This window comes from Cervus canadensis, chromosome 31, assembly GCF_019320065.1.
Source record: "Cervus canadensis isolate Bull #8, Minnesota chromosome 31, ASM1932006v1, whole genome shotgun sequence".
NCBI lineage: Eukaryota > Metazoa > Chordata > Mammalia > Artiodactyla > Cervidae > Cervus > Cervus canadensis.
Window position 1 is genome coordinate 25,139,428 of NC_057416.1, and position 20,940 is coordinate 25,160,367.

Below are 20,940 nucleotides of genomic sequence, written 5' to 3' on the forward strand. Positions count from 1 at the left end.
TGGGCTGGAAAGACTCAAGAGTATCTTGGTTATCAAATCTGGGGAGAATGTAACCAGTAGGCACACGTCAAGTAGTTTGAACCTGAATTTCAGAGATGGGGAACTGACATTCTCAGTGATCACTGCCCAGAAAGCTAGCCAACAAATACTGAAGTGGGTAGCCATTCCCTTCTCCAGGGGATCTTCCCGACCCAGGGATTGAACCCCGGGAATCTGGGTCTCTTGCACTGCAGGCAGACTCTTTACCATCTGAGCCACCAGGGAAGCCCCTAATATGACAGCACAAAATCTTAAATACTTGGATTTGTGTATTAAGTCTCTCTTAGAGAGCTACAGATATTACTTGCTAATAACATAACCAAAAAATCATCTTCCATCGTGTTATGCCTGACAGTATTAAAATTTAAGCAATTCCAGCTACAAAAATGATATGGATGAAAGACTGTAAGTCTAAGACAAAGAATGGCCTCCAGACCATCTGTATCAGAATGAAAAAAGCCAATCTCAAACTCTACTCTGGACCAACAAAATCAGAATCTCCAGGGATGGGGACAAGAACCTGCATTTTTAATTGCTATGTATGCTAATATTTGAGAATGTCTAGGCTGAATTTTTTTTTTTTTTTTTGGCTTCATTGCATAGTACATGGGATCTTAGTTCACCAACCAGGAAGCAAACCCACATTGCCCACACTGGAAGGTAGATTCTCAACCACTGGACCAGCAGGGAGGTTCTGGGCTGATTTAAAGAGAGAAAATGTTGTCATTTTAATGGAAGTTAGAACTCATTAAAGGCAAATATAAAGTTAAATTCCGAAGGAGATTCTTGATGACATCATCATGACCATGGTCCTTTGAGTTCTTCAGAGGCACAGAAGAGATTCTCTGCTGTGGTAAAGGAGGGACCATTAGATGAACAAAAAATTCTCTTGAAAGCATTAGGAGAGACACATTCCTATGACAGTTTTCTGCTCCAAGGGCCAGTTGTCTGGCTGAGTTTGAAATTTTCAGAACTACAATGAGAACTTTATAGCTCTAAAGCAGAGATGACTTTAGCCAAATAGCAAATATTTGGCATGAATGCTGTTCTTTTCTCTTTCCCTCTAGAGGCAAATTTCTAGCACTTTAGGGCAGCCAACCAACTGTAGTAACAAACAAGATGAAGCCAATTTGTCCCTATTTCTCCAAGGCATGGAAGGGGATGCAGAAAGAACTGGTCTCTCTTTATAATTTTATACACACACACACAATAATCTTGTAGAGTAAAATGTAGTTAGCTAAATAGTTAGAAATATGTAATACATATACAGTTTATGGACTTTGGCATAATATATTTCAATGTATTCAGGTCTCTCTCTTAAAGGTATTATAGTACTTGTCCTTTTGAAATTTGGATATGTTACAGTATCCCAGAAAGCACAAATGGCTTAAGAAGTGACCAGAAAAAAAAGTGGACTCTCCAAGTGAGAACTGATTTTCATATTGGTTTACACTAGATCCCTGAATTTAGATATTATTGCCACTAATATCCTTCAGCCTTTTGTAAAGCCTTGAAATTCTCCAGGAGAGAATCACACATATTATTTGCAACAATAATCAACTTTCTCGGAAGCCTAATCTGTAATACAGACTATCTGAGCTGAAATTAGCAAACTTCACGGCTTCTTTCCATCTTAAATTAGTAGTGCAAAAAAAAAAAAAAGAAGTGAAAATATTATTTTATTGCTTCAATCTTTAAACAGAATTTAATCTGGATTTCTATAAAGAAAACCTTTATTTGATAATATCCAATAATTTGGTTTTCCAACTTACCATACTGTCATGGCTTTCCAAATAAGCCTGTATAAGTCCTTTCAAAAAAGCCAAAGTAAATACTAAATTTATTCCTTAAAAAAAATCCTTTCTGAAAAGAATGATTAAAAATAAAAAATTTCTTATGAAAATTAAAGTTGGATTTGATTTTGAAGGGCAAATTTCATGAAACCTGTCTTAACTAATTCATTTAAGTAGTAAAGCTCATGAAAATTGGAAAGCTGGGTCTTGTTTCGCAGTAACAAGTGGTGGGAGGAAGTGATCAAGTTCCTCTTTTTCCAGAATAATATTAGAAAAACTGAAATCACACTTCTTTATCCTACCTGTTAAATCAACAGAGGACCTGACTACAAAAGTTCTAACCATTATTTCTAAGAAATTCACTCTAAGTAGAAAAGAGTTATCAAAGTTACAATAGTCCACTTATTTTTCTGATTTATTAATTACCTTTATGCATCATGTGTGAGGGAATCTTCTCTACCCAGGGATTGAACCCAGGTCTCCTGCACTGCAGGCAGATTCTTTACCAGCTGAGCTACCAGGGAAGCCCATCTCTGATAGATCAGCAGTTAATCTTTTTCACAATTAGGAATTCGTTCATTGTGAATTCACTCATTCACTCAGTAAGCACTGAAGCTGTGAAGAGAAGTTAAAGAACTTGCAGAACCACCAAGTGTATACATATGAATTTAGTATTTCTGATAGGATGTGATCCACTAAAATGACAGCTGCTAAGAGTTTACATATAGTCATATTTATTAATTATATTTATATATAAAATAGCTTTTATTAATTTTGATCAACACGCTAATTATAGAATGTCGTCAAGTTGACAAACATAAGATGAATTATTAATATGTTAGTTATGTTTCCAAATAATATTCCCAGTGAGTATTTAGGTGAAGTATCTCTAAATTTAAATCAGTGGGTCCAACTGTTAATCTGAAAAAGTACGTAAATACACTATAGTGTGTGTGTGTGTGTGTGTGTATATATACATATATATATATATTTCCTCTATCCTCTGCATACAGATAGGACTTAGGAAGATGGTGAAAATATCACAGTCTTGCAAAAGAATTATACTGTATCTCTTACCACTTATGTATCTTGAGAGCTAAGCAGCATTTTAAGTTTTAACCTTTATTATCTGTTTACCTAGCCTATTTTAGTAATTATGGACCTTTGAAGTACATGGAGTATATCACAAAATGTAAATTTAAGGGACCAAACTAATTCCAAGGTCCCTTCAAGTCCTAATACTTAGTATTCACTAAAACTTGTATTAACAGTTCTTGAGTATAGAAATTATTCACTTTCCTTTAGCAAGACTTGTCTACCAGTTATTAATAAATCAAAAATATGTTACAGTCTCCACAAATCTGAAAGCTAAGCTTTTCACATAAGGATTCATAATGGTTAATTCCAATCACAATTATCTCAAGATAGCTGTTAAAAAATCAGAGGCAACTAATGAATTCTTAAATGTAATGAAAGGGAAGAAAATAATTCTTTACCCAACCTCTAGTCAATTTATTCAAAAAGGTTAAAATATGAAAGTGAATGGCATAAAGCAGAAAGAGTAGGATGGCAGAAAAAGTTGCAAAAAACCATCTTTTTGTCAACTCTGGGATTTGTAAACTTCTCAAAGCAGAAGGAATAATGCTGGATCTTTTTCCCAGCAAGATGCTACAGTTGTCTTGACCCAAGTTTCTGCTTCAGCATCCTGTGTAGCTAAGGTAGAATCATATCAACCTAGAGTACTGTAAGTACTAAAGTATGGTCCCCAGATCGGCCGCATGGGGTCCCCTGCAAATATATGAGAAACACAAATTCTTGCTCCTCTCTTCACTCCCCATACCTAAGGAACAGAAACTCTGGGGGTAAGGGCCACTAAACTGGTTTAACAAACCCTCTAGGTGATTCTAATTCTCTTAAAGTTTGAAAACCACTGGATCTGTAAACAGGGCAGGCATCACAGTTTATCCTTTTGGAGTTCAGAAGAAAAAGAGGAAACTTGGTAATTAAAATATGAAAATGAATGGAACAATGCAGAAAGAGTAGGATGGCAGAAAAAGTTGCCAAAAAGAAAAAAAAAAAAAACGCCCAATGAAACTCTAATATTGCCAAGACCTGTTAGACATAACCAGTTAACTTTGGATCATGAAAATTAAACTGCAGACCCACAGTGAATAGTAATTTGTTTCCTCTGTGCCCTTTGGGTAGAATTGGAATGATCATCTGTATTTTCATCATCTGATCCCTTTAAAAAGTTATTCACATTTATTTGAAACACTTGGTCAGGATAAGAGGTTCAATCTATAATCTACACCAAAAATCAAGTAAGTTGGATTGGCATCATAGTTTAACCAGCTAGATAAATGTTCATGTAAATAAGTGTCTTTTGGTGGTACCAGCCCCAGGTATAGGGAATAGTTTTGGATTAAAAATAATTCCCAGTAATCGGAGGCAGATTTATTGACAGTGGTGGCTGGGGTAGACTGTGCTTTATTAGTTGGGGGTTAAATCTCAGAGTAAGTCTTAAAGGCATTCTGGCCTAACTGAGCACACTCTTTGGCTTTGTGTCAATAAGGATCAAATATATTCTGAACCAGTTTCTAAGCCTCTGGAAAATTATATTAAGATAAGGATAACAGTAGAAGATGTCTAGCAAAGCCTAGAGCATGGAAGACAATAGTACTTATTAGTACTTCCTAGAGCATGGAAGTAGTCATTAGTACCGATAAATCTTACTTGACTCTCCCTTTTGTTAACACTTTCTGTTTGAAAATGGTCATGGTGCAATTTTCCTAGAGGCTAAATTCATTTCTGAAATTACCTGTCAATCATGTTAGTCAAAATATTTTCTGAAGACCTGCTGGGTACTGAACAGTGGGAGTAACTGACCTTTCAGGCTGTATCATCCCAAGTAAAATGTTTTCTCATCATCTTAAACTGTTACACAGAAGTTCTGATCAGAGTGTTGAAATTAGTTAAGTGAAGCAGCAGCCCTTCTTTCTTAAGAGTCCAGAGTCAAGTTCATAGGGCCTTTTATACTTTTTCAAAGATGAGCTTTAGCCTTTCTTTGTGGTGTTTCAATAGTCATTGGAACAAATAAATAGGATAGAGAGGGGCCACGGTGGTAGTGGGAAAAAAACGAGTCTTTAACCACTTTCAAGGAAATCAACACTGGATATTCATTGGAAGGACTAACGTTGAAGCTGAAGCTCCGATACTTTGGTCACCTGATGCAAAGAGCCGACTCATTGGAAAAGACTCTGTTGCTGGGAAAGATGGAGGGCAGGAGGAGAAGGGGACGACAGAGGATGAGATGGTTGGATGGCGTCATCAACTCAATGGACATGAGTTTGAGCAAACTCTGGGAGACGGCGAAGGACAGGGAAGCCTGGCGCGATGCAGGGTTGTAAACAGTCAGATGTGAGTTAGCGACTGAACCACCATACCACCTTCAACAGGGTAGAATGTACAGAAGGGATGGGAAAGATAAGGAAGGTTATTTATAAGCGACAGAATTTAAAAGTCTATTTTTATGCTTGATGATAACATGGTTTACCCTTTTGTGGGAATTTACTAAACAGTGATCGATGTGTGTATGTGTGCTCAGTTGCTCAACTGTGTCTGACTCAAAAGTGTCTGACTCTTTGCAACCTTGTGGGCTGACTGCAGCCTACCAGGCTCCTCTGTCCATGGGATTTTCCAGGCCAGAATACTGGAGTGGGGTGCCACTTCCTCCTCCAGGGGGCCAGGGCGTCTTCCTGACTCAGGAAGATTCCTTGCGAGTCTAGAACCCGAGACTCTTGCATCTCTTGTGTTGGCAGGCAGATTCTTTGCCACTGAGCCACTTGGTAAGCCCTTTATGCATCCTACCCAATAGGTAAAACCCCATAGTAAATGCAACTGAAACTTCAGACTATTCTACCTATTTAAATTCTAGACTGACAATTATTGGCATAAATCACCTTGCTAGTTTAAAGGACCTAGAAATAAAATATAGCTGTTTCTGAAGTAAATTAGCAAATGATAAGAAAAGTTCTGTACGTTCTGTACATACAAGGTGTCTTGTACATATCCATATCTTTATTCCTAAGTCAGCTCAAGATTTTGTTGTTTCATCTGCTGGGTAATTCTGTCACTTAGGTGTGTTCTTTTGGTAAAGCTGCTTGGAGGGTCTGAAATGGGAAACTGAGAAAAATTTCTACAAAATGGCCAGGGTGAAGAACTGCCAAACTAAAGTATTCTTTTTCATCCGAGTTAGATTTCAAACTACACTGAAGAAGAAGCAATCATGAATCTAAAATGGATCTGCTATTTTGAGGAGAAGGAGAGAAAAAAAAATTCTACAACAGCCAATTCACTCTACAGAATCTGTTGATCAGATTACTAGCGTGAACCACCACCAGCTAAAGGCTTTCATTAAATGCTTCTGCAATGGAATTTTATGTGTACAGGTATTTTTGAAATTGACAGATCACATATGTGTATATGCACTTCAAAATACACTTTCCTTGCTCTAAAATGCTGTCTTTGATAAAGAAATAGGCCTCCAAAAGATGGGTTTAGAGAGAAAGGTGTCACTTTTTGTGATTGCTGTTGTTTAGTCGCTAAGTCATGCCTGACTCTTTGTGATCCCATGGACTCTAGCCCTCCAGGTTCCTCTGTCCATGGGATTTTTCCATGCAAGAATACTGGAGTGGGTTGCCATTTTCTTCTCCAGGGGATCTTCCCAAGCCAGGGATCAAACCCGTATCTCCTGCATTGGCAGGCGGATCCTTTAAAGCTGAGCCACCTGGGAGGCCAGTCACTCTTTGTAACTTTTTAACTCCCCTCTATCGGCAGTGATGTAGGTGGTGCACAGGGGAGGACTGGGATGCCTAAATAAAAGCCTTTGAGACAAAGACCTGTGTGATGCTCCTTGTCTCTCCAATCACCAACCTCTGCAGTTTCTCAAGGCTAAAAACAATAATACAGCAAACTTATTATGGTTTATCTTGACACACCCTAGTAGTTACAGTCCTCTGCAGCAGAACAATACTGTTTGAAGTTCATCGTTCTTGATATTCTCTGTTAAATGTCATGACTTGTAATATAGGACATTCAATAAGACCAAGGAGATTGGGGTCAAAGGAAGTATCTGATTGTCAGGGACCAATGTGATGATAGTTGCAGTATATTATTTAGCAATATAAATTATGGTTATTTCTGGAACAATGGCATTTCAGTAACTGATGTTAACTTTAATATTTCTTAAGATAAAAAAATGACTACAGTATGTATAGACCTAGTGATGCTGCTTTCTAAAAAGGAAACCTTGAATAGACAACAAAAATTTTTGTTAAAAAATTTAAAGCCTAGGGTAGTTATGGAGTAAGTATACAACAATTTGGTTCTAAAGAAGACTACGAACAAAATTGTCTCTCGTGTGGTTACAGGGATACACACATTCTAAAACTGACACTCCTGCTAGTCTTTCAGGCATCCTGTCAGGTTGTTACATTATTATAGTTGTTATTAATATAAAGAGACTATCTCTTACACTTTCCAGTTCAGGTATTATTCATCTGTTTTTTCTTTCACTCCCCATCAATACAGAATTTAAAAAGTTTAGAGTAGGAGGGAACCCTAGCTTCTAGGACAAAATTGTTCATGTTTCATATAAAGAAACAACTGAACCAAACTTAAATGATTTGCTCAGGGCCAGGCCATACACTGGCAGAATTAGGTCTTATGATTCTTTCTCAAATGCTCTTTCAAAGGTTAAATAAACAGATTTCATTCTGAGAATGACTTATTTATCTCAGTTCTCTTAGACTGATTTCTTTCGTTACAGTCAAGCAAAATAATCAGCCATCACCTTTCTCTTCTCTATTTCTTCTTTTATATTTGTGACCTCTAGACAACAACTTCAGCAAACCCACAACAAACCATAAATAAAATCCTGAATTATCCTACACAATTATTTCTTCTAAAAAGACAAAATACTGAATATTTCAAAATATGGGCATCTCAGATTAAGACATTCTGCCTCTACCCAGATCAAATAACCAGATTTATATTGCTATTTTGATAAAGACTTATCAAAAGATCTTCCCAACTCAGGGATCAAACCTGGGTCTCCTGCATTGCAGGCAGATTCTTTACGATCTAAGCCACCAGGTAATCCCTTGATAAAGACTAAAACCAACAAAAGCATTTTCCCCACAATCTTACACTTTGAGTGACTTTTAAATGTTTAAATACTGTAAACTCTTTTCTTAGGGATTACTTTCCTTTTTCTTTACTCCTAGTATTTCCTGGGAACAATGAATAGTTTGAGTAGAATAATATGGAAACTAAGTATAAAGAGGTAAAAATCATGTACAGACAATGGCTATTCAATCTTAGAAAAAAAGTCAACAACACTCAAGAAGAAATCGTATATCCCATTTAAAAGAGTGTTCTCTCCATATTCACATTACAAACTACTTTCACTATAGCAGCACTAATTCATTTCCAGTAAGATTTTATTTACTAGATGTTACTGGCCTCAATAAGGCTAAGCAATATCTCACAAGGGATATTGCAAAGAAGGTAAAGTTTGGGGAAAAAATTTACCAGAAAGCATCAACATGGGAAACTCTTTAATGAAGGATGGAAAATTATTAATATTTTTAGCCTAAACGTGAGCAAAACTCTTTCCAAAGGTGAATTTACCTTCCTTTTGATCCCTCTCTTTAAAAAAGGAACAATACCTACATACCATTTTAAGCTTAAACAACTAAATACCTGGAAATCTTAATCAATGTTATAGACTCTGCAAAGGATAGTGAGTTGTTCACTAAAATGAAAGAAGCAAACTTTAAAAATATATGTTTAAGACAATCTCGCTTTCTAACAACACCTTTCTCATGTTACAAACAGAAAATCATGCCATCAATTATGATTATTCTAAAGATGAATTAAAGTGCTTTAATTTTTTAAGTCTTTAAACATTTTCATAAAGTTTACATATACTAATCCATAAAAAAATTATTTCTCAACCCATATACTCTTGAAGTTACTTCTAACAATATTGGAGTTTTTACTTTGGTTGCTTTAATTCATAACTAGATAGGATCCTTCATGGTTCAAGTACTGGACGTTAATCTTCCAGAACATAATCTTTTCCTGTTGGCTATTAGAAAACTGACCTTAAAATGCCCCCTTGATGTGAATAAAAAGAGAATTACGACTTTTTGCTAGGAGGGGTTGGGGAACTATTAAAGCAACTTTGTTTATATTTTCAGGAATAGTAATTATGCTACTACATTTTAAAACAATTATATGTGCTATTTTATATTCTTCTGGCAGAGAACAGAAATGGTTTAATTGTATTTTTAACCACACAGCCCTAAGGTATTTAGTCTTTTCCCAAATCATCATAGTATCTTTTGGTCTCAAGGAACTCTGGTAGACTCTGGGTCCCTCAAAGGGACCCAATGCTTTAAATAATCAGAACTAGCATTTTCTGTTTTTTTTGTTTAGTCTTGGATTTGACTAAGTGCTAACTGAATGATTAATTAATAACTATACTTTTCTTATCATATATATAAACGCTTATGTTATTAAATCAACAATCTTCAACAGGGTCATAACCTTTTGTGATGGTTCTAGTATTGATTTTCTCTAATAATGATAAGGTCTTTGGATAAAAATAATAGTAACAGAATTAGTAAAAACTGATTAAAAGTGATAATTTATTAAAGCTTTTAAATATGGGTATTTTTCATGAGGACACAGTTAATTTAAAATAATCTTTGGGTAAACAATTTCATATCCTGAACTGTATTACATCAAGAAAAAGAACACCACTTTTTTGAGGGGCAGGAGAGGGAGAGATATGAGCACAAAGTAGTTTGGAATAAGGAAGGATAACTGAATATTTATACATTTAAAAATTGATATGTACATATATTTGCACTTTGAGTAAACTCCAATGGGAGTCATCTGAAATTTCCTTGGGGTTCCCTTGGTGTCATAAATAGCTCAAATTAAATGCTATGGTAACTAGATCAAACATGGCATCTAAAAGAGAAGGGGAAAAATACACTTATAATGATAGACCTAATATTGATACTACTGGGTACAAGAGAGTGTCTATATGTTTTTAACTGTATGTTTTAAAAGAATGTGTGTATATATACATATGTGTATATGCAGAGTAACTTTAGAAGGATGCACAAGAAATTGGTAACACTAGTTGCTACCTTTCAGTGTCTATCAATCTGGAGCATCTAAATTTTGTACTATATGCAGGTTTTCCCTATTCAAAAATATTGATTAAATAAATTTAAATTGCTTAAAAAAACCATGTCAAATTAAGGAGAAAAGATTTTTGACATTACTCAAGAAAATACACTAACACATAAACTGTTTTTCTACATAAATTTGAGTATGACAGAGTAACTGTGATCTAAAAACCCAATTTTCACAAGACATTAAATTGGGAAAAACACATTTCCCTGTACCTCATTTCTACAGCATTGTGGACTACAGATTGTCTTAACAGCATGCGAACATCTCTCCTCTCTTCCTCTGATGGGCTAGCCATGAGCCATCATTTCTCTATGAAATTCAAGGAATCTTGAAGGAAACTCCAGAAGGATTTTAAGAATCTGTATTTGGCAGGGATAAATATTACACCTGTATTATTCTGTTGGCACAGAGTCAATTTTAAATTCTCTTTGTGGTTTACTTTAGATTTTTATCCTGCCAATACCAAATATGTTTGGTGTTTTGGTAAAAGACAGACTTCAAACTACGTGGTGACTAAGCAAAGTTCTTATATAAAGCTTGAATAAGATTTTATAAATAGTTCCAATGAAAGACACTTGGAAATAAGCAGGAAAAAAGAAACTCATACTTATGAAAAAGTTATTTTCAGTATACTACTTCAAGTTTCCAATCAAGTCCTATTTAAATATTAAAATAAACATAAAATCTAAAGGAATGATAGTACAAATATCAACTTTCCATGGCAGCTGCTTATTAAAACTGAATGTCTGAGGGTATATTCCAATTTCATCCTCTTCAGATTGTGCAGCTCAGATAAATGTTTATTTTACTGAAAATATTTGCAAAATTACAATATAAATACATGAGTATATTAAGATAGGATCACTCTATATAATGTATTCTTATCCACATATATAAAATGAATGCAGTAAATATAGTATACTCTTGATGAATTGTTAGTACACAGTGTTTCTTAGTAAAGTACATACAACCTATTATTAAGCAACAATTATCTACTTTTCAAATGTACATCTTAGGAAGTTTTCAGGATGGAAGGATACACTAAGTCCCCTAATACCCTTTTCGGTTGGTGAAAGTTAGTTCTGCAAATTTTGAAATAATGTCATATTTATTTTAGCAATCGTTCTTAGTTTCTTTGCATTTCCTTAATTTGAACATCATGTCTTTAGTCTGGTTGTTTTTTTAATGATGCCATATCAGCCAATCATACTTTGAATTCTAATACAGTACCAGGTACTGTCTTTTCATTAGTAAGTGAAACATGCATCAGAAATGAAACAGAATCATTAAAAGTTTTTTTTGCTTGCACAGATTTCCAAAATTCATTTTCAGGGTATTATGGGGAGTCTCAATTAGATATAATCTCAACTGTAATACTAGTCTGGGCTAGAAAGAGTTTAATTAATTGATTCTAGTCCTTAAGGATACAAATATGAACTCTAAAATTCTCTGTTAGGTGTCTCGGGATTTACTTCAGAGGCATCTTCTACCCTTCTCCATGACACTGGTTGAATGGAAACTTGTTACTACAGCAGTTCCAACACAAACATATGCATGCAACAGCTCACCCTACAGACTCTAAACTACACACTATTGAAACACGTCCCACCAGTCCAGTGGCATAAATGTACATCTTTTATATACAAAAGGTAAAGTGCATTATTAAATTAGTGAACTGACAGATTGTCTGCCCGGACCATATAGCTTTCAAATAGACAAATGTGAAATTCCCCCATTAGAACCCATTATTTCAAGAGGTTCCAACTAGCTTTTCCACCCTGTCATTTATTTTTTGGCCATGCTCTTTAGTGCAAATAAGCTTGTGTTTGACTCAAGTTTAAGGGACATGGCAGTTTGGGGCTTTAACAAGGAAAATTATAAAGTGTGGCAGAAGTTGAATACTTTTATAATACATTGCATCTCTTGCATATAAGCAACAGATTAGTGCGGCTTTCAACTGGTAGGAGCACACTGCCGACAATGAAGAGGAACCCGTTTCCAGATTTCGTACTACCAGCTTATATGATTACAGTTTTGAGTCTGTACCACATTATGCTTGGATTATTATGTGCAAACATCATCAGTGTTTTAGAATTATATAGTGAAAGAGTAATTTTGGTTACTAACTGAAATGCTCACTTTTTGATTGCTAACATCCAGTTGCCTTAAGAGTTTTATATCTTCAAGGCAGGGATCCTAGTATTTTGAAGAATACCATGTACACTTGCAGCTCCATTTGTGATACAAATGACAATAAATAAAATGTATATTGCACAGATAAGAGTAGTAGCTTATTTTATAAGATACATGGCAATACATGTCCTAATACCAGAGTTTTGGACTGGATCTTACTGGATTATGGCTAATGAATGATTGGAAATTTTAAGTATCAAAAAATCATAGCATCATTTCCTTTTTCAGTGAACATTAACTTTGGAAAAAAAAGAAACTAAAGGACTGGCAGAAGGCTTAATGATTTTAAAGTATATTCAACTGCCGGTATATATGCATCTATGCAATCCATAGCTTTGAGATGGTAAAAACTTTGAAGTATACATACCATGTAGAAAATTTGGCTGCTTAATCCATTTTTAACTTCAATTGTTAATGAAAAATTAAACTAATAATATTTATATACAATGAGTTAAAGATATTTACGTCTGACATAGTAGTGTGTGTGAATATATATATATAACACACATATATACATACATATATATATATATATATATAGACACACACACTCAAATCTTACCAGACTAAAAACCAAAAAGGAAATCATTTAGACTTAACGGATATAAATATGTTAGAAGAGAAGGTTTTAAGAGAGAGTACACAGTCACAGCAATAGTGAGAGGAATGCTCAAATAGTGGAATATTCACAGCTCCAGTTTGCCAAAATCTGACAGGTTAATTATTATTCATAGGCACTATGATGGGCAGCAAAGCAATCAGTAGTATTGTAATGCAAGGGCACACCATTCCTTCCTAGAACCCAAAGCTACTTTTTATCAAGTCTACAATAGTTACTTTACAGTGAGGACTGTTTAAAGATCCTTGCTACTTTTAGAGTCTCAACACCCACCATGTGCTATTAACTCTAGTACTAACATCATCTTCTAACCTTCAGCTGTTCCACAGTGATCCAGATGGTCCACAATTATAATGAACTAGTGAGATTCCTTCACACTGTTTGAGGAAACCGGAAATACAATCCGTAAGCCAACACCAGCATATACGTCTGGGTTACTGACTGCTTGTTTTTAAGTAACATGAATTAGTGAAATTCATTTTCTTAATTCATCTCGTTTAGTGACCTTTTGGGGGACAACCTCTGGAAGGAAAACAACTGTTAAAATAATTGTGAATTACTTATAGCATATAAAAGAAGAGCTACATTCTGATCTCAATCCGAGCAGTCAGCTCTCATCAATGAGAGCTATATTTAGGGGTTGAAATCAGTGTTTGGCTCCTAAACATGATTATATGGACTTATTGTGTGGGAGGTGAGGAAAGCCGAGAGAAAAGACAGTAATTTCATTCAGAATAAAATGCAGCTCAACAGATAAAATTTCAGTCAGTTAATACAGGGTGGGTTGGTACACATATATATTATATCCACTTGTTTAAAAAACTGCTTAGGTGTTGGAAAACTGCAGTGGCACTTCCTGGAAAGTAATTTTTCATACAAGTAAATGGGTGAGTCTTGTGTAAAGTAAACTTTCTTAAGTATCATAAAGAGCACCTTGGAAAATGCCTGAATTTTCTTTTCAAATATGCTTGTAACCAATCTTCAAATAATATTTTTTCAGGCTGAAATTTTATGTTTATTCTAAACGCTTTTTAGAAAAGAGAAAACTTTTCCTGGAATTAAAACACCTGTAAAAGTCAGGTTTATACTGGAAGTGTTGAAATGGTCTTAAGGTGCTAAAAGTGCTACTAAAATATATTATTACAGGTGTATTTTTATATCAGATAACTGGTGCACCAACCCCTCTGAAATAGTGTTAAAGCAGCAGCAAAAAATATAACACCTTGAGTCTATGATATATTTTGGGAAAGAACCTCTTACAACCTTCAAATTAGTATGAAAAGCTAAAATATCAAGATTTCCACAGCAAAGCCATAGGATGAAGCCTCCCACGCAACAGTGACATAAAAAGTAATTCCTGAAACTTTGGAAAGCCACTAATAATATATGGTACAATCATCAGAGGTGAAGATAGGATTGTAACTAGCTTAGAATAACCAATAAAAACTCTTATGGCGCTCATACGGCAACTATAAACTGTAGGGTTACCACAAAATTTGAAGTTATAGCATACTATAGTAACTAAGATTTGACTCTTTAATGGGACTGTTTAATATTCAGTTATCCAATGGACACTGAATATATTTCACCTTGTCCTTTTATAAATAAATAAATATATTTAGAATAGAAGTCAATTTCTGTTTCTGTGGTAACTGTCCTACAGGTAATTCTAGCAGCTTTTAATGAAGTAGGCATGGAATACTTTTTGGGGGGGAACTTATTAAATAGAAATCACACTTCCATATTAGGTATATGTATTTTTTTCAGGCTTATGTCATAGTGCAATGTAAATCTTAGCTAGGGTACTTAGAAGGTCAGAATGTCATACTTTGTGCTGATTTGCATACTTCAATAGTCTGGAGCAGTTGAAGCAGGTAAACTATTTAGCTTTGGGAAGGCAGGAGTTCCCATAAGAATTAGAGTGTTCTACGGGTAACATAACATGAGAATCAGACTCCTTGAAGTATAAACTACTAGAGGTATTACTGATAACAAAGGGCCCCAAAAGAGGAGAAATTTCTTCAAATGAGTATGGATCAGTTCTTTTAGCCAATCTATGATTTTAACTTTTGCCTGATGGAGTTCACTTTCATCTTAGTCGAGGCATGCTTGTTCTTCACCACTGGCCCTTCTGCCATCCATGCTCTTTTCTTTATGGCTGTTGCAAATTTTCCTCATCTCTTCTTCATACTTGATAAAATTCTCCCCAAACCTTGTCCAAGCTTTGAACGGAACGGTAATAGTATTACGGTAAGGTGGCCTCACCTCACTTACCTTCAGGAAAATTCCATATTTATTAGAGCCCACATCAAAGTAGAACCTTTTATTGTCCACTCTGAAAGAAGTCCCCTCGGGGAGTTCCACGGGGTCGTCGTCTCCACTTCTGCGTTCTTCGATGTCCCCTTCGCCATAGTCTTCGATGAGCTGAACCAAGGCGTCGCGGAACTCGATCATTCCTTGAGCTGGGAGGACAATAGTCTGCTCTTGGCCCAAAGTGTGGCCAAAATAACCTATCATGCCAGTCCCCCGCATCATGGTTTGTCTAATCCTTAGGAAGCGCCCCCGCTGGTTTTCCTTCAGGTCTAGATAGTATTTCCTGTTGTCCCTCTCGATGTAGTCTGTTTTGAGGACACTGTGGGGGTGCTCTTCGGACCCCACCGAGACCGGCGGGGAGGGCGCTGAGTGCTTCTGTCTCCTCCTGGAGCCCTGCTCTTTGCCGTGACCGTGCTCTTGTCGGTGGCCTTTCAGGCCCAGGTGGGCATAGTGCTCGATGAAGTCCCCTAGACAGTCCTTCAGCTCCGCTGCTACCGACAGGGAGAGGGTCAGTTTACTCTTTCTGATATTGTCTTGCCGGCCTCTCCCTATCCAGACTTCGGCTATCTTCAGGAACCGGCCCCGCGAGCTCTGCTTCACGTCTAGGTAAAACCTCTTTTTCTGGATGTCCACTCGTTTGGAGGCCAGCTCCTGGATTTCGGCGGCGCCCCCAGCCTGACTAGGGGTGGCTGAAGCTGCGTAGTGGGGGTAGTGGGAGTGCTGGGCCTGGGGGTACAGTCTACTCTTGCTTAGGCCAGAGACCCCTACATTCTTGCCGCCGCGGCCACGGCCGCCGCCGCCGCCGCCGCCGCCTCCCCTTCGCCTGGCTCTTTCCATCTTCAGCTGCAAGTGACAAACAGACACACGGGGTGGGGTGGGGGAGGGGGTGTTGAGAACAATCGCAGACGCCCCTCGGCCTGCGCTGCCCCAGCCTCTGCCCGGGACCCCCACATCGGGCCGCCGCAGCGCCGGGCTCCCCTCCTCTCCCGGACGGGCTGCGGCGGCCGGGCGAGCGGCCGGGCGAGCGGGCGGCGTCTCCCGGCTCCGCACTGGGCGCTCAGCATCCCTCCGCCGCCCCTGGCCTCCCGCTCCCGCTCTGGGCCGGGTCGCCCGCCTCGGGCTCGGCAGCCCCCGGGCCCCCCCAGTCAGCAGACACTCACATCAGCGCTACCATCATCGCCGCCACCGGTGCCCTTCACGACCGCCGCCGCCGCCAGTTCTCGGCCCCTCTGTGGCAGCCGCCGCCCCCTGCCTGCTCCCCCGCCGCCGCCGCCGCCGCCGCCGCTGCTCGCACCGCCCCGCGCCGGAGCAGCCGGGCAGGGGCATCGCCCGCGGCGCCCACCGCCGCCGCCGCCGCCCCTCCAGCGGCCGCTGCGGGGGCCGCCGCCGCTCTCCGGGCACCGGCCCGACGCCCGCCGGGGAGGAGGGGAGGGGGCGGGGAGGCGGGCGGCGGGAGGCGGGCAGTGGACCCCGCCTCCTCCAGTACAACCCGCTGAAGCGAAGATCGGGTCTCGGGCTCTCCTCTGCGGCCCGCCCTGACGGAAGCCCAGCGCCTGGGACTGGGGCGTGAGCGTGAGGTGACCGGACAGGTGTGAAGATGGAGACGAGGACCCGGCTGAGGCGAGGCTGTTCTGACTTCTCCAGGTACCACGGAGACGTAGGACTCGGGCGGCCCACCGGCGCCCGCGCGGAGACTACACTTCCCGTAGTGCTTAGCGGCGGCGAGACCACCCCCTCCCCCCGCGCGCATGCGCGCCGCGTAGCCAGCTGGGCTAGGGTGGGTGGGGCTGCAGCTCGGCGCTTCGGGAGCGGAGTACTCGGGGGCGTGGCGGAGCCCGGAGGGAGGGGTGGGGAAGGTCCGTGTCCCAGGAGTGACACGTATTGTGTGCGCAGTGATTCGCCCGCGTGGGCGCCGCAGCGCGGGAATGAGGTCTGCTGAATCGGTATCGAACTCGGATGTCTGGTTCAAGGCCGTGGTGTTGGGTCGCTGCGCAAGTCATCCAGCTGATAGACAAGTCCCGTTGAATTGGCTCATCTCAGGGTAACGTGTCCTTCCCCCCAACCTTGCTTCCGGATGTAGGCCTTGGGGTATCTTTCTAGCCTTCTCCGACCTGGAGGTGCTCAGTCCCACAGAGTAGGTCTCTGGGCTTTGGGTGGGAGGTTCCTTAGGGATGGACATCTTCGTTCTCCTTTTCCACCTCCCTTTTGTGTAATGTAACAAATCATGTTGGATTTTTGAATTCAAAATACTCAGTCTTTAATTTTTGTTGTTGTTGTTTGTTTTTTTCCTGGTTAAAATTGAGTTGTTTTCTAGTTATGTGTCAGTAGGTAAATATTCTCCCTACAGAAGAGGATATTAACATCCTCAAGATGCTAATTTAGTAGTGTTTTAAGAGTATTTGGCATGTTAATTTTGAGGGAGTTGAAGTCTATGGCTCGGGCAGTTAGATTTTCATGCTATTAAACAGTGATCTCCCTTTGTTAATTCCGCAAATATTTACCGAGCGCCGCTCTAGGTCCGTCAGTGAACAAAACAAACACAAATCGCTCTGTTTTGGGAAGTTTGCATTTTGGAGAGAGATAGGCTGTAAGTCAAATGCCTGGTATGTCAGAAGGTGAAAATTCCATGGAGAATAATAAAGGAAAGAGAGATGAGGAGTGTGGATGAGGGTAGGAAACTGAAATTTTACGGTAAGGTAAGGCCTGGCTGAGAATGTAATTTTTTTGAATTGGTGTTTATTGGAGTATAGGTGCTTTGCAATGCTGTGTTAGTTTCTACTGTAAGGCAAAGTGAACCAGCTGTATGTATACATAGATCCTCTCTTTTTGGACTTCCTTCCCGTTCACCTCACCACAGGGCACTGAGTAGTTTTGTGCTATATAGTAGGTTCTCATTAGTTACCTATTTTATACATAGTATCAGTAGTGTATTTGTGTTAATCCCAGTCTCCCAATTAATCCCCCCTTCTCCCCATCTTGGTGTCCATAGGTTTGTTCTCTGTGTTATGTTTCTGTTTTGCAAATAAGATCATCTATGCCGTTTTTCTAGATTCCGCATAGATGCATAAAATATATGATATTTGTTTTTCTCTTTCTGACTTACTAAACTCCTTGTTAGTGTTAGCTGCTCAGTCGTGTCCGGCTCTTTGCGACCCCATGGACTGTGGCCTGCCAGGCCCCTCTGTCCGTGGGATTCTCCAGGCAAGAATACTGGAGTGGGTAGCCATTCCCTTCTCCAGGGGATCTTCTTCACCCAGGGATCAAACCCTGGTCTCCTGCGTTACAGGAGGATTCTTTATCCTCTTTGCCACCTGGGTAACTTTTGAGTAAAGAGCTGAAGGAAGTGAGAGAGCTAGTTTTGTGGCTCTCTGAGGTAAAAGAAAGTGCAAAGGCCCTGAGGGAGCCTGCTTGGTGTATTTGAAGAGCAGGGCTTTGCTGGTGGCTCAGACGGTAAAGTGTCTGCCTGCAATGTGGGAGACTCGGGTTCGATCCCTGGGTCAGAAAGATCCCCTGGAGAGGGAAATGGCAACCTACTCCAGTATTCTTGCCTGGAAAATCCCATGGACTGAGGAGTCGGGTGGGCTACAATCCATGGGGTCACAGAGTCGGACATGACTAAGTGACTTCACTTTTTCACTACAAGGCCAGTAAGTTAGCAGAGAGTGAGATGGAGAAGAATTGTAGGAGATAAAGTTGGACAGAAAAGAGTGTGGGACAGATTGTATAGGACCTGGTAGGCAATTTTGAAAATTTGGGTTTTCATTCTGAGGGAGATGGGAGGTCACTGGAGAGTTTTGTCAGGGAAACACCATGAGCCGAATGATCTTAAAAAACTGTGGTAAAATATATATGACAAAGTTTACCAGTTTAGCTATTTTTCACGTGTATGATTCAGTGACATTAATGACACTATTACACAACCATCACTGTTATTTATAAAAACTTCTTCATCAATCCAAACAAGCTCTGTAACTGGTTAATTAAGCAACAACTTCCCATTACCCTTCTGTCCAGCCCCAGGTAACCTCTGATATGCTCACTCTCTATGAATTTGCTTATTCTAGATAGTATATACAAGTGGAATCATAGTTGTTTTTTCCATCTGACTTATTTCACTTGTCATAATGTTCTCAAGGTTTATCCACGTCGTACCATGTATTAGAACTTAATTTCTTTTTATGGCTGAATATGTTTCTGTTGTGTGTGCATACTATATTTTGTTTATCCATTCATCTGTTGACAGACAGTTGGGTTTTCCCCCCTTATGGTTATTGTGAATAATGGTACACTGAACATTGGCTTACAAGGATCTACTTGAGTCCCTGTTTCTAGTTCCTCTTTCTTTTGGGTCTGTACCTAGGAGTGGACTTGCTGGATCATATGATAATTATGTGTTTAGCTTTTTGAGGAACTGTTTTCCGCAGTGGTGGAACCATTTTACCTATGCATTTTTTTTTTGGGGGGGGGTGCTATGCTGGGTGACTCGGGAGATCTGAGTTCCCTGACCACGGATTGAATCCGGGCCACAGCAGTTAAAGTGATGAGTCCTAATCACTGGACTACCAGGGAACTCTCAATTCCATATGAATTTGAGGATTAGCTTTTCCATTTCTGCAAAAAAAAGGCCTTTGGAATTTTGATAGAGATTGTGTTGAATCTGTAGGTAGCTTGGGGTTGTATGACCTCTTAACAGTATTAAGCCTTTCCGTGAACACAGGTGGTGTTCCATTTGTTGTGGTGGAACTTGTCTTCTTTGTGAATGAAATGTCTTCTTTAATTGGCAGCAATGAAGGAGTCTTTTGGGCCTAGAAAAGAGAACAACAGTCTCAAAGGCCCCTTGCTGAATCATCTAATTTAGGAGAAAACAAAACAGAACTTTAGTTCCGCCCTGATGCTCCAGGCCGGTTGCATCTATCTGGGACTTATCACCCCCTGTCCGGAAACCTACCACCCCCTACACCCGCCCAGAAGACTTATCACACCCTGCCCAACTACAAATGTCATCTCAACAAAAGAATACTCAAAATATCCCGCCTGACTGACATTTCCCTTATCGATTTCACAAACCTCCCTATAAGTATGACGCCTCCCTGATCACTGTCAGCACGCAGCCTGGTCCTTAGGCCGACTGTCGCCCCTCCTTGCCTAAATAAAGGTAACCTACTTCTGTTGAGGTCATCTTTCCTTTTCTGCCTCACCCGATCTATGCCTTACAAGCAATGTTTTGTAGGTTTTGATATACAGGTTTTTAATTTCACCTCCTGGGTATTTTATTTTTTTAGATGCTATTGTAAACAAGATTGCTTTTTAAGTTTCTTCTCAGATTGCTCATTGCTGTTGTCTAGAAACACAGCTGATTTTTGTGTCTTGATCATGTACCCTGTAACTTTGCTGAATTTGCTTATTAGATCTAGTAGGTTTCTTGTGGTTTCTTTGGGATTTTTTTTTATAGACACAGTCACGTCATATGTGAATAGAGTTTTACTTCTTTCCAATTTATTGCCTTTTACTTCTTACTTATACCTAATTTCTCTGGGGCTAGAAATTTCAGTACTCTTGTTCAATAGCTTTGGTGGAAGGAGTATCTTTGTCTTGATCTTGATTTTAGGGGAAAAGATCTTCAGTCTTTTACCGTTGAGTATGATGTTAACTGCGTTTCTCATAAGTGCCCTTTATTGTCTGGAGGAAATTCCCTTCTATCCCTAGTTTTCT

The 20,940-nt window shown here is 39.3% G+C and overlaps 2 protein-coding genes across 10 annotated transcripts in view; one reads left to right on the plus strand and one right to left on the minus strand.

Annotated features, from left to right (window-relative positions):
• The window catches only part of PURG (purine rich element binding protein G), a 37,621-nt gene extending 20,945 nt beyond the window's left edge, over positions 1 to 16,676 (minus strand). The window contains exons 1-3 of one of the 4 annotated variants that reach the window (XM_043454668.1): positions 16,389 to 16,599; positions 15,190 to 16,071; positions 1,125 to 6,782 (exon numbers count right to left, since the gene is read on the minus strand). In XM_043454668.1, the coding sequence (XP_043310603.1) occupies positions 6,777 to 6,782; positions 15,190 to 16,065 (882 nt within the window). In that variant the 5' untranslated portion in view covers positions 16,066 to 16,071; positions 16,389 to 16,599 and the 3' untranslated portion in view covers positions 1,125 to 6,776. Of the gene's footprint in view, positions 1 to 1,124; positions 6,783 to 11,277; positions 16,072 to 16,388 lie in introns of those variants that run through there. The other 3 variants (XM_043454667.1, XM_043454666.1, XM_043454665.1) reach the window with 3 other exon arrangements.
• Positions 16,677 to 16,735: 59 nt separating this feature from the next.
• The window catches only part of WRN (WRN RecQ like helicase), a 124,865-nt gene continuing 120,660 nt past the window's right edge, over positions 16,736 to 20,940 (plus strand). For 2 of the 6 annotated variants that reach the window (XM_043454654.1, XM_043454660.1), the window contains exon 1: positions 17,056 to 17,269. Coding sequence is in view for 1 of the 6 variants with exons in the window: in XM_043454656.1 (XP_043310591.1) it covers positions 17,893 to 17,898 (6 nt within the window). In the remaining 5 variants the exon portion in view is untranslated. The other 4 variants (XM_043454655.1, XM_043454657.1, XM_043454658.1 and 1 more) reach the window with 3 other exon arrangements.